Source organism: Ambystoma mexicanum, chromosome 2p (genome assembly GCF_040938575.1).
Source record: "Ambystoma mexicanum isolate Mex_15411 chromosome 2p, UKY_AmexF1_1, whole genome shotgun sequence".
Classification (NCBI taxonomy): Eukaryota; Metazoa; Chordata; class Amphibia; order Caudata; family Ambystomatidae; genus Ambystoma; species Ambystoma mexicanum.
The window spans coordinates 1,162,688,866-1,162,703,206 of record NC_090923.1 but is presented as its reverse complement, the minus strand read 5'-3'; the positions used below and the strand labels follow the sequence as shown (position 1 = coordinate 1,162,703,206).

The window sequence follows — 14,341 nt, the reverse complement described above, 5'->3', positions numbered from 1 at the left end:
ATACATCCACTGGTTCCATGTTTTACATGGCTGCCTATCTGTAATCCATGAGGATATCCTAAACTGTACCAGACTGCATTACCAGGGGGTGAGCTCCTTTGGTTTTCTACCGATTGAATTCAGGGAGCAGAGAGTGACCAACGGTATATTGGGCATTGATATGAGACGCCGCCCACCACAAAATAGCACAATTGTAATCAAAGCACACTCCCAGCCCAACAATGACTCCTTTGAAAATAACCCACAGTATGTTGTGCTCTCGGGCGCTAATCTAGTCCCGCTGGGGAAAAGGACTGTGGGCAATTTCACTGGAACAAAGAAATCTGTACCTTTGGTCGACTTGAAGAGAACATAATTGGGAAATGGCTTGCTGGCTTACAGATGGGTTCAGGGGTTACAACAATTGCTCCATTATACCATGGAAGGGATGTATAGTCATTTGTTTTATTGGTATTTTGTATGTGTTAGGATGTACTTTTATGACACTACAACCAAAATTAAGTTATTGACTGAATGAATGACAACGATGATTCGCTGCAGGATAGGTGAGGTGGAGTGATTTCCACTATAAAGCAGTCCAGTGCAATAACAAATATATTCTGTCTTACAGTCTGTTGAATTGATTTCGAAAAATATATTTAAATACTCTGAAAAGTAAGTCACAGTAAAATGTTTGGAAATGGTTAAAACCTGGTCCTAACTATTCTTAAGGTCTGACCCCTAAGAAGGTCAAGTATATGTGATCAACATACGATAGCCAGGCCTGAGGACAGTAAATGTGGAGACAATTGTTTTCATACAGTTGCTTAGAAAGTCAGCTTCCTTTTTAAATTTATTTTTAGCTCCAAGCCTTTGCAGTTCTGTTCAAGATGCTGCTTCTTTGATTCGCTTTTATTCTAAACCCACATCTATAAAAGAGGGAGAACCCCTTGGCTTCTGCTTCCAGTCGGGAAGTTAGGCAAGATAGATTAGCAGGTACAGATGTGGCACTACATGCTTGTAAGGGACTTCTCAAAGGGCTATTTAGTTTTGTCATACACAGTAATGGCCTCAAAGAGCATTGTAGGAAGGTATAGTGCGTAAAGGGCATAAAGTGTCAGAACCAAGATTAGACTATTAATGATGTAGCCTATAGCATTGGCTCGATCTCCATGGGATTGTAGACCTTCTACATCCGCCAACGATTTCAAGTGGGGAATCATCTGACACCTCATCTTCATTTTATAGCACAAAACCTCAGGACACCGAGTTTGATAGACTGTGGTGCTCATCAGGGGGATTCAGCAGGACTCGGTTGAACCAGTTTCTGGACTCTGCAGGACACTTGCAAGGCGTCAAAGGCCAGGCAGACAGACAAACAGACAGCATCAGGGGCTACATCTAGGCATTTGGCGTGGTCTAATCCTGGAATCACCAAAGTAACCCCTGCCATGGCAGAGACACTTAACTGGCACCTTTAGGCAATTAAAAGTAGTACCCTGAGCCACCTCACTTGATGGGCAGATTCATGGGAAGGGGAAATAGTGACATGGAATGAAATTCTCCAATTAGGTAGGTGGGCTTCTTGCATGTAAGCCTCTGACTGCCATCAGACTTGGTGGAAGTCAAAGGATGAGGGGATACTGGAACAGAGAACTCTTCAACATGCAATATGTAAGGAGTGTTCCATAGGAGGCTCCTTTCAGGATGCAAATCATATTAGATGGATATAAACCACTTCTGATAGTTGCAGGTGATCCTTGCAACACTAAGACTATTGAGGGGCACAGCAGGGAAGCATTCACCCAGCTGAGCTTGTGTTTCACAATGGTAGCCCTTCACTTATTTCACATCCTAAAGGACGGGTTGCTTTTTCTGAAAACACTATATCTATGTGCCAGGCATGAATACATTTGTGGTATTACCTAACCTTGCATTTCAAGCAACTGAAGAAGCACTTCCAGGTATTGCACATAACTTTGTTGAATATCGTACAAGTCAAAAGGCTGCCCCATCCAATGTTATGTGTGGCTTGTATGGGTAGGTTACTTCCCAGACAAATGAGGCAAAATATTAGCCATATTTTTCTGAAGTTTAAAAGGATACAGCTGGGAACAAAGTTTGTTGCAATCCATGACAAAAGGTGGTCTCACCATTTTACTCAAAAAGCAAATAATTACAGGGGATCTTTACCTTGGGACGTTCCCTTAAAACACTCTGTGTGTGCACTGCAAGCTTCTCTCAAAGGAGCAGGTGTTGTACCAGTGTCAGGATGAGGGCCCATAGCTTCCAACTCACACTAGGAGAAGGTGGTGGTGCATGGGTTGGGGCTAAGAGCTACAGTCAGAGGAGCACAGCAGGGAACATGTTCTCAGAGACAGAATTTTAGTGACAAGCCACCCTCTTTTCTGTGTCCCCCATAGGCCTGGATCCCTAGTCACAATCTAAGGGCCTGTCTCTCCGGGTCATGCTCTCTTCTCTCCACCAGGAAGCAGGGTCAAGTCTCGGGGAGCAGAGTTATCAACGGCATGCAGGGACTGAGGGTGGACAACATCTTCATCCACCACGATTACATCTCAGGCTCTGGGGAGAGAACATCAAAGTTTGACATCGGCCTCATCCTCCTGCAGGAGCCGCTGACCTTCCACCAGGACCTATGGCCAGCCTACTTGCCTGGACTTCGCTACAGCATGCTGACAGTCACACCTGACTGCTGGGTCTTGGAAGTGGTAGCCCCCAAGGAAGGTAAGTGATCATTATTGGTGGATATCTGCTCTGAAGTTAGTCTGGATTCTATGACTGCCATATCTTGTTTTGCCAAACAATGTGATTGTCTTTACTGTAACATTTAATGATGCAAAGCAAGTGTTTTGTTTCCCCAAGGAGTATGGGTTTTTGTGGTTCACAATCATATTGTCGTTATACATTTGAACAGGCATCTCAACTGGGAGCGTCATGGCCTTGCAATGATCCATTTCTGAATATTCCCTGTAGCCAAACTTGAACACACCCCAAGCATTTTAGAACAAAACTCTCGCTCAAGGGCATGTGGTTTATATGCCCCACCAGGCATCAGGGTTCCTGCTATGGTTACCCTGCTAGGTTTCCGCCTGCTTGATATCAAAATCCTCCCCCACTGAAGGGCATACAGTATGATTAGACTATCTAACACTGGGGAGCTTTGTACAACTACTTTATCAGTCTTTAGGGTGCCTGATGCATATACCCTACTATTCTACTGGACATCTTATACGGATCCCTTACTGGGCTCCAGGGTGCCTAGTATGGAGACCAGGTCATTATCCAGTGTGCCTAGTATGCCTCACCAGGGTAACTGGTGTGGATACCAGCTCAGAATTCAAGGTGCTTGTTGCGGATACTAAAACTACAGATTGCTGGGGACTGCCATCCACTTAGTACCCAGGATATCCAGTCTGAATATCTTGCTAGGTTTCAGGGCTCCTGGTAGATATAAACAACCAATCTCGGGCATGCTAAATGGGAAATCCCCACAGTTTCCAAGGTGAAGATTATGGATAGCTCATAAAGGTCTAAGGTGCCAACTATCAATAATCTACCAAATCGCAGAAGTGCCAGTATTTATAGCTTGGTTGGCTGCGGTGGGGGTACTTTACTTCTCAGCATGGGATCTTTCATGGATTCACATGCTGTTTGAATATTTCCCGTCATTGGGCTGGGAATCCTCTGTAACATTAAGCAGTTTCATAGAAATACAATAAACTGCATTCACTTTAGTGTTCTCTTAGTGTTGTTTTGGGTCGTTGACATTTGAGCCAATAAGCTGTCTCCCACTTAGCATCTCCGTGGAGGTTATCTTCTGATTCTTTACTGCACGGTTAGAGTTGGGAGTTCTCTAGAGTTCTCACTTTGTTTGACATTTTCTCTAAGAATCTTCATTACTCAGCTTTACTTTGAACATTGTTTGAAACCTACAGATAAGTACTTTACTGTGGTGGGATTCGGAAGTTCCTGCACTCATTTAGTGCTCCCCTACAGGGCACATAATTTCCTTTGTGTTCCTCCAGGGTCAGTCCCAGGGAGGTTTCCCTTCCTTCTGTCACCGGGTCTGGGACCAAGGCCAAACACAGTTTTTTCAAGACTTGTTCCACCTGTAAACTAAAGAACATCTATGTGGAGGAATGCCTTTATTGTCTTTAACCCAATCATAATCTCATAGCTTTCAACCTTTTGTGTCACCAGGGCAGGTGAAAACACCCCCTTTTTTTTTTTTAGGCGGGTGACAGCCCCTTGAAATGTATGGGCGTGTAGGGGGCTTGACGGGTGAGTAAAATGTTTGCAGGTGGGTGGCACTCGCCAAATGCGTGTGAGTTGAGAGGTATGTAATCTGTATTCCTGCTTTTTTGAAAGTCTCCCTCCAATAAAACTCTACATTTATGGCACAGGAGATTTGTGGCTTGGCTCGATGAAGGGACTGTGGCCTCGGACTCCGCTTCATTGAGGAGCTGTGCTTCACTGCTTTCTAGCAGACCCTCCAAGAGAGTTCCCTCTTCCAAGAGGTTGTGAACTCATGAGAAGATTTCCTTTGGGAAAAGGGTGAAGAAAGGTGATTTCACCCGTGCTTAGAGACATGCCCTGATAGGCTTGGCTAAACCTACTCATGATTAATTGTCACACAAACTGTCCACCTCGAAGGTGAAATCCTCAACAAAGACCCCCCTGTCTACGCAATTCTCGACAATCGGCATGTCTTTGAGCCACGCGCCTCCTAAATCATCTACGATAAAGTGAACGACAAAACACCTTTATTCATGAAGAACAAACCATGCCATTGTCTACTTCCTCGTCGATGACTACGATTGTGAGACCTTCTAGGCCTTCTCTGTTAACAACCTCGGCGGCGGCGACCGTCAAATCAAAATCTTTGATGACCAGGATTGTCCGGTCCGGTTCCCAACAGCCTGCTTCGTCGATCCGTCCCAGGCAACTGCTCTGTCAGCCCGGCAGCAACCACCTTCCAAGCCATCCCATCTGACCAGCGTGGTTGAGTGCGACCGGTCCCTCCCCCATTGATCCGTAGCTGCCCTGCAGCTGCTGGGTCATCCTGTGGGGCCGTGCTCTCCTTTCAGCGGCTGTCCTCGTTCTCTCTTCTGCTCTCTGCTCCTCGTTGGGGCCTCTCTTGCAACCCTGCCACGGGACTCTTCAGCTGCGCACCAGCCCTCTCTCATGCGCCCCTGTTCCGCCTCCTTCCTCGCTAGCTCTCTCGACGGAGACCTCCATCACAGGCGGGGCCACCGACCTGGGCCGCTGGGCTGTGCCCCTCTCCCCAGCAATAGTGACTCCGCCTGGTCCATCGGCTGGGTCCTTCTCTTCGATCGCTACTACCGCGCCCTTGCTGGGGCACCGCTCATCTCTTCCGCGACTTCACCCACCTCCTTCATGCTTCCACGGTGGTGACCGCTAAGCGGGTGCTTCTGCCGAACTGATCTACCGGACTGCGCCCCTCTCTATGCTATCGCAGCTCCTCCTCCTCCACTGCTGAAGCCCTCCTTGGCAGACTCTAACCCGTCTCCCCAGCACTTTTGTCTCCGCCTGGTCCTTCTACTGGGTCCTTCTCTGCAACCGCTGCTGCCAGGCACTTGACGGGGCGCTACTTGGCGGTGACCATCTGCTGAACTGATCTACTGATTTACGCCCCTCTCCCCTTTCTATTGCAGCTCCACCTGTTCCATTGCTGGTTCCCTCTTTGGCAGGCTCCAACCACCTATCTCTACTGCTGGGCTAAAGCCATCTCCCCGCCATCCACAGACCTCTGTGATCAGCACCTTCAACTCCCTGGCCAGCCTCTTACTCCTCCGGACGCTCTCCTGCATTGCTGGCTACCCTTACCTTCTTGGGAGGCTATCCTGCATGCTTAACAACTGTTCACACTCAAATCACCCGTATGTTTAATCGATTACTGTAGCCTGTCTTCTGCCCTCACTGCCTGCACAAACTGACCCTTTGACTGCTCTGTCCCAACACCACCCACCTCCACTCTCCTACATACCTCCAACTCTGAGTCAACTCCCATTACCATCTCCCCTCCCGTCTCCCTTTCCTTCCCTACCCCACACCACCACTTCCCTCTCAGTACGCTCACCCCCTCTCGTTACACCTCCTGAGACCTCCTACCAAGAAATTAAGCAGCCATTTCCATCCTACAGGCCCCACAACCTGCTTATCCTTCCCTACTATCCCAAAGGCACCCCCATACACAGTCTCTACACTCTCTCTCACAGTGTACACAGTACCTCCCGTTTACGAAACACCTACCCACAACCTCTCCAATCCTACTGTGCTCTCAGGCATGCATAATACCTATTACCAGCCTCATCCTTTTCTCCCTTCCATTCCCTGCCTCACTGCCCTCCCTTCCCCCAAAACTCTCTGCCTTATCATCATGACTATCTCTACTCTCATCCCCCCAGCCCCACATCTCCCAGCGTCCTAATACCTCAATTCGACACCACAATCTCATCTATCCCCAAATTACCAACACTGCTAACACCATCGACATCGCCTTATGGAATGCCAGATCACTATATAATAAAACCGCTGCTGTCCTGGACCTATTCCTGCATCTGAACCTTCACTTCCTCTGCATTACAGAAACCTGGATTCCCCCCCCCCCACAATACTTCTGTCCCTGCTTCCCTCACTGCCTCCTCCTCGTCCTTCACCCACATCCCCCAGCCTACAGGCCGTGGTGGTGGTATTGGTCTTCTCTTCCACTCTAAATACCTTTCAACTCCCTGTCCCCTTCCTCTTCCTTTTGAATTTATGTATAAAATCTTCCACTCTCCACACGCTATTTCTTTTCTTATTATTTACCGTCCACCTGGCCTTCTCGGATCCTTCTACGAAGACATTGATCAGCTCCTTGGCCTCATCTCCCCTCACCTCTAATCGTTCTTGGTGACTTTAACCTACATCTCCCCACTATTCCCCCTACCTCTCCTCTCCTACCTATTCTTTCAATATAACATTTTATTAGCATTTTAACATATACCAGTATATCAGACATTTCGTGAGGTTCTTGTTACAACACATCGTATGCTAGATTCTTAGATTAGTAGTTTGGTGGTCGGGGTGGAAGGGCTTTCGGTTATGCTTCTGTTCAGTCCGCGATGAGGTGAGTAGGCAAAGGTGGTGCTATTGCTGTGGTGTTTCATGGCCTCTTAATTACCCTAGTCAGCGGGTAAGTGGGGGTCTGCGGGAGAGGGTTGGGAATTTTTCTGCGAAGTCCATGAATGGGGCCCAGGTGTTCTGGAAATTGCTCAGATTCCCTGCTCGTAGGGCTGTGATCTTCTCTGCGACTACTGTGTCGTAGCATTTTGCCAACCACAGCGGGATTGATGGGCCTGTGGGGTTCTTCCAAAGCCGGGCTAGTGCAATCTTCGCTGCCGTTAGGAGATGTGTGCACAAGCGAGCCAGGTGTCCAGTAAGGGGGAGTTTGCCGTTGCCTGTGTCCCCCAGCAGTACTATCCCTGGATCCAAGGGGATGGTGAAACCTGTGATTGCTTTTATATGGTTCAGGACTACTCTCCAGTATGCTGCTGCTTGTGGGCATGTCCATAGCATGTGGAACAGGGTTCCTTCGGATTTACATCCCCTCCAGCAGCCCGGTGGGATGTTCGGATTGGCTTTATGCAGCTGCGCAGGTATGATGTAGTATCTATAGCAGATCTTATATCCGCATTCTCTGTTGGTAGTGCATTGAGAGCTTTTATGGTTCCTTGTTCCATATCTTGCTCCAGGTGCTATCGTCTATAGGTCGTCCCAAGTCTGTTTCCCAACTGGCCATATATTTTTCTTTGGTTGCAGCGTTGTGCTTGTCCATGAGCCGGTATAGTCCAGAGATCCTCCCTTTAGTTTAGGTGGGGCTGTTGTCTCGGTGCATTCTAGCGGTGTTAGGTCTCTAGAGCCCTTCTCCTTGATGGTTCTTTGTGACAGCCAGTGTCGTATCTGGGAGTATCTGAATCTTTCAGCTTCTGGGACCTTGAATTTGGCTTTGCACTCTTTGAACGTAAGTGGATTGCCTCCCACTAGAAAGTCTGAGATTGTCTGCAGGCCCCCAGTTTGTCATACAGTGAAGCTCAGAGGCTGGAGGCCTGGAGAGAAGTCTGGGTTACCCCAGATCAGTGTTAGTGGGCCTATGACTCCTGTGGATCCCCATTTTCGTGCTGCTGCTTTCCAGTTCGCTATTGTGTTATGTGTTGCTTTTAGGGGCCCTGCGTTTGGCAGGTTTCTTGGCAGCCGCATATGTGGAAGGTCGTGTAGGGGAGCTTTGCACCATGTTCCTTCTATTTGTGTCCAGTAAGGGGGGTCTACAGTTTGTGAGCATGTGAATGCTGGGCCTAATTGAGCGGCTTGTTTGTATCTGGTGACCTCTGGGGCTTCCATCCCTCCTGTGTTGCGGTCTCGGGTCATTATGCATTTCGCTATTCGAGCTCTCCCCCCTCCCCCAATATGAATTTCAGTACCGCTTGTTGTAGCCCTTTGAGCTCACTTTCTGGGACGTGGGTCGGCAGTGCCATGCAATGGTAGAGTAGTCTTGGGACCATGTTCATTTTTGTTGCAGCTACTCTACCCATCCATGATATTTCTTGTTTGGTCCAGTGTGTTAGGTCCTTTTTCAGTTCTTTAAATAGTTGTGGGAAGTTGCTCTGATATAGCTGGGTGTGGTGTTTGGGAATGCGCACTCCTAGGAACTGGATTGCGTCTTCGACCCATGGTATGGGAAATCTGGGAGAGAGTTCTTCCTTCTATTTCTTTGCTATATTAATTGTTAGCGCAGCCGATTTATCATAGTTCACTCTAAATCCTGATGCCTTTCCAAATGCTTCGATCTCTTCTCGTACGTGGTCGAGTGAGGAGTGAGGTGAGCAGACAAGTGATTGTTAGGAGGACATTGTCGTTGTATAATGCCGCTTTGTATTCCCTGTCTCCCACAGTGATGCCATGTATGTCTGTATTTTGTCTGATTCTTCCGGCGAAGGCCTCCATGGACAGTGCGAACACCATGGGGGAGAGCGGGCATCCCTGTCGAGTTCCCCGGTTGATGAGTATGTTTCCGGACCTATGGCCATTTATTCTCAGCTGGGTTGTTGGTGATTGGTAGTTCGCCATTATCCAGGTTGTGAACTTGTGTCCGAATCCCATGTGCTCAAGCGTGTTCTTGATGTACGCCCATTCCACCAGGTCGAACGCTTTGTGTGCGTCTAGGGATATGACCATGAGTTCTTCTTTCTGCCGATTGACGCTCTCTATTAGGTCTAGTGTTCTCCTGATGTTGTCGAACATGCTCCTCCCAGGAATGAATCCGGTCTGGTCCCTATCTATCAGGTCTGGGAGTACTCTCTCTAGTCTGGCGGCCAGGACTTTGGAATAAATCTTCCCGTCTAAGTTCATGAGGGTTATCGGTCTGTATGCTGTTACTTGTTTAGGGTATTTCCCCGGCTTGTGGACCAGTATCGTAAGCGATTCTCCCATTGATTTGGTGACCTTCCGTTATTCTAGGAATGAGTTGAACACTTGGGAGAGTTGCGGTGCCAGAATCTGCGAGAATGATTTATAAAATGTTGCTGTTAGGCCGCCCGGGCCTGGGGCGGTGTTCTTCAGGGATTTAAAGGCTTCTCGGACTTCTTCAGATGTTATCGAGGCTTCGAGGGATTCGAGTTGCTGTTTGTTGTTGGGTACTATGAATGTCCGTAGGTATTGCTTGCCCTGGCTTTGGGTTTCGGGGCCGGTGGGTGGGCCTGTCATTATTGTTTTGTGGTGGGCTGTGAGGGCGTTCATTTTACCTTGGTCTGAGTATCAGGTGATACCATCTTCCCTCGTGATGCATATTATATTGGTTTTTTTTGCATCCGTTGCAGTTTGTGGGCGAGTATTCGGTTGGCCTTGTTGCTTTTGCTATACTAAAACTGCTTAGTATATGCGAGGGCTTTGGCCCATCGATCTGCCCAGTGCATTTCTATCACGGTCCTCACTTTTTTCAGCTCTCTTTCCAGTTTTCTGGAATGGCGGATTTTAAGTCGTTTCTCTATCTCCGATACTTTGAGCTCCAGTGCTGTTGCCTGAATCCTAGCGACTCGGTGGTACTCTGCCGCTGCACTGATCATGGTGCCCCTGACTACTGGTTTCATTGCTTCCCATACTGTTCTGATGGGCAGATCAGGAATTATGTTTTCCTGGAGGTAGGACATCAGTGAGTCGCTAATCTCCATTTTGATCAAGTTGTCCAGGAGGATGGAGTCGTTTAGCTTCCAGTATCTTGGTGGAGGTACCGGGAGTCCATTTATGGCTATGTCTGCTGATACTGGTACGCGGTCTGAGATCATTCCAGTATGGATTTGTATGTTTTCCAGGCATGGGAATTAGGGTCCCTGTGATTAACAGTAGGTCGATTCAGGAGTGCCCTTCATGGGCGTTAGAGTAGAAGGTGTAGTCCCTGTCCCCGTTGTTCGCCAGTCGCCATGAGTCTATGGTTTCTGTTTTGCACATTAGTTTTGCAAGGGTTAGGGCTCGGGAGTGGTCCAGGTTGAACGGTGGTAGGGTTTTGTCCATTGCAGGGTCTGGGACCATGTTGAAATCCCCGCCTATGATCAAGTGACCGATGGTGAATGCTACTAGCTTTGGGATTAGGTTCTGTATGAAATTTACTGTGTTCGGACAGTATATCCCCACTATGGTGAACGGTTGTTCCATTAGGTATCCCTTTTCCATGAGGAACCTGCCTGCTGGGTCTCTTTTTACTGTGAGGTCTCGAAGCGGGAAGTTCTTGCTCGTTAAGATTGCTACCCCCCGTTTCTTTTCCCCTGAGGTGGCAAAAAGAGCGTGTGTGAATCGTCGGAACCTGAGGCGGTGTTCGTCGGCTGCTAGGAGGTGGGTTTCTTTCAGGATTACGATATCTCCGTCTAGATTATTCAACCTGCTCTCTACAGACTTGCGTTTCCTCTGAGAGTTGAGGCCGCCTAAGTTCCACGTGAGGATGCGGACGTTCCTATCTTCCATCTGGGCTAATGTATTTATGCTGTGGCACCCCTGTGGGCTTGTTCGATCTGCCCTGCGGGGCCCGTGAGTGAATGTCCCACCATGGTGAGTTTGTATGTGATGTGTCTGTGTATGTCTGAGGTTTGTTGTCTATTTCCCTCTCAAGACCAGCCTCGTCCAACGGGGAAGGCTCCCTGGACCGTAACATCGGGCTGTTTGTGGCCAACTGGGCCTGAGTGCTGCTGTTGTACCGGTTGGGGAGCTCAGTGTCAATTAGTGTGGGGTCTAACTGCCATCTTGTGCTTTGGAGTGAGTGTGAGTGGGGACTATTTATTTACGGCGGAACTCTGGGTTGTGGGTGGTTTCCCGCTCGTTTCCGAGTTCCCCCTCATCCTGTTTCCCTGATGGTATTGCAATGGTGTCTTGTGTGAGCAGCGTATTATGGTACAGGGCTGGGATTTGGTTGTGGCCCTCTTGTGTGTCTCAGTCTGGATCCTTGGCTTTCCGTGGGCTTCTAAGTCTGTGCTTTCTGGTGACTCTGGACCAGGTTCCTTCAGTCAGGGTTTTCAATTTGTCTTGGCTGTGGGCCTCGGATACCAAGGCTTCGCTTTCTGGTTCTCTCCCCATGAATTTGTCCGCTTCCTTGAGGGTGCGGATGTATTTCCTGGCTCCCTCCCATGTAAATTTCAGGGCCGTTAGGAAGCTCCATCTGTATTGCACTTTACGTTCAATCAGCCATGCTGTAAGATTGTGGGGTGCTTTCCTTTTCTGCAGGGTCACTGCGGACAGGTCTTGGTACAGTGAGATGTTTGCTCCCCTGAAGAGGATTTGCTTGGTTGCTCTGGCCTCCCTCATGATCTCTTCCTTTATCTTGAAGAAGTGGGTCCGTGCTAGGACATCTGGCGGGAATTGTGATGGTTGTCGCTGGTTTGTGCGGTGGACCCAGTTGATCTGCAGGGGGGAGCTGTCTGGGAGGGTCAAGATAAATCTGAACAATTCTCTGGTGAAGTTCCCTGGGATCGGTTTTCCATGTCTTCTTGCTTGAGTTCCAGTAGGACATATTTCGCTTCTAGGGCTACTATTCTATCTAGATTCCTTTCCAGGTCGAAGGCATGGTCAAATATAGTATTTTCTAGGTCTCCAGTGCATTGTTCAACCTCCGCTACCCACTTGTCTAGCGCAGTGATTTGTTTTGTGACCTCCTCGGTTCCTTTTTGTATTTCCTTGGTTATTGCTGATAGCAGGTCTTTTAGGTCAGATGTAGTTGTGGATTGGGTTGCCTCTGGGCCCATGGAGGAGCTGGTCAATTCCAAGATTGAGTCCAGTGTATGGTCAGCTTTCTTTGGCTTTTCCACTGCTGAGACGCCCATCAAGGTAGCAATGTCTGCTTGCTTCGTTGTTTTGTTACTTTTTGCCATGGTGGTGCTTTGGGTCTGGGGACGCTCACTGGGTATGTGTGGGTTCAGTTGTTGCCAGGCCGCTGCTTGTCTTTTTGTAGAACCCCTGGTTCAATGTTCGGGTGGTGCTTTCTCCCCCAACTGTGTCTCCGGGTCCTGGCGAGCGCGGTTGCAGCGCTAGTTCGCCCACTGATTGCGAGTTTGGCAGGCCGGTGGATAATTGGGCTATTAATGTGAGCAAAGGGGGGAGGGGCAGGATAGCAACAAATATCTTGGTGCTTTATGAGGTCCAGGAGTTCTGCTTTACTGGTGTGGTGGTGGCTTCTCCCCCCTTTTATGGAGAGTTATGTGGTAATTTCTTGGGCAACTTCTTTGGTGGGTGTTTGCGTGGTTTGGTGAGGTTCTGGTGCCGGAGGCTTGTGGATCTGGACCTCAGTGAATTCCGCCCTGTTGCAGTTCTACTTGTGTAGTACTCCTTCGGGGGGATGTGGTGTCGTTGAGGCATGGGTTCCTCTGGTGGTGCTTTCCTGGTGGGGAGGACCCCCCTGCCCCTGTGCGTGAGGTGTTACTTCTTGTAGCCTGACCAGTGTGTGAGCCGACTTATTCCCAGAGTTGCGGGTTTGCAGACTGCAGAACTCAGGTGGGGAACCTCTGGGTCCACCGCGGTGTTGGCGCTGCTGTGCCTCTAGCTATAGGGCTCCAAGCGGGAGGTGGTAACGACTCACTGCTGCTCCGTGAGGTGGGCTCCCAGCCTGGTCCCTTGCGTCACTGCTTGCAGGTGTTCTTCACGGGGGTCCGGCGGCTTGGCTGCTATCACGGTCTCACAGCCGCTCGTGGTATCCCTCTAATTCGAGCTCGGGTGGACTGCTGGACGGGCAGCCCAGCTCCTCCTCGGGCACTGCTGGTGCTGGCTCAAGGTTCCGTGTCTGGGACCAGGTGCTGGTGTTATGGCTCTGCTGTTGTTGTTGAGGTGTTGCGGCTGCTTGCAGTTTCCTTCCGATTCGCGCCCGGATGGCCCTATGGGCGGGGAGCTCGGCTTCTCCCCGGATGCTGCTGGCGCTGGCTTCAGGTCCCATGTCCGAAGCTGGGCACTGATGTGTGCTGTAGATTGCCCAGGTGTGTTAGATCATGGGCATGCTGGTCGCACTCACTCCGTCGGTGCTGCGCTCCCCAGCGGCAGAGTCTTAGGTCGATTTTACTGTGGCCAAGCTTCTGCTCCTCTGAGTTTCTTGGCCCATATCGGGCTCCGACAGACTGCGGCCACCATACTTGTCCCTGCAAATGTGCGCGGGCGCGGTCTCAATTCAGAGATATCTTAGAGATGGGGGTCTTGCGCCGCAGTCTGTGTAGACCGCCGGGTTAGTGACTGCTTTGGCTCTGCATACTCCTTTTTTGGTGTCAAAACGGAGGAGGATTTATGGAATAGATCTGCCCGAACGGTCAATTGAGCCAGGAGCTCCTAGGGAGAAATTTTGTCTGTGTCGGTGCCAAGCCACGCCCCCTCCTACCTATTCTTACCCCTCTCGCCTCCCCACCCACACACTCATCCGGCTCCACTCTAGACCTTATCTTCATCTCCTCTTTTAACGCTTCAGCCATATCCACCCTTCCTAATTATCTACCTGACCACTCTTTACCCCACCTCCCTCCATCTCTTTTTCACGCTGCGACTTGCATAACTTTAATCCTTCTCTTTTCTATGCCTCTTGTTCCTCCTCCCTCCCCCTCTCTCATTTCTCCTCTCTCTATGCAAATGAGGCTTCCTCCTCTTTATCCTCTTTCCTCGCCTCCAGTCTCGACCAACTCTACCCTCTCACCTCCTTCCACCCCTCTCGCAAACCTGCCCAACCTTGGCTTTCTCCTCACCTTTCCTCCATGCGCTGCCTCCTCAGACGCCTTGAAAGGCGGTGGCTTAAACATCGCTCTCTTACTAACCAATCCACCTACTT

General features: G+C 49.4%; 1 protein-coding gene across 1 annotated transcript in view; it reads left to right on the top strand.

Moving 5' to 3' along the window:
• The window catches only part of LOC138567268 (uncharacterized), a 1,463,541-nt gene that overhangs the window by 400,557 nt on the left and 1,048,643 nt on the right, over nucleotides 1-14,341 (top strand). The window contains exon 3 of the mRNA XM_069645299.1: nucleotides 2,468-2,724. Within this exon, the coding sequence (XP_069501400.1) occupies nucleotides 2,468-2,724 (257 nt within the window). The remainder of the gene's footprint in view (nucleotides 1-2,467; nucleotides 2,725-14,341) is intronic.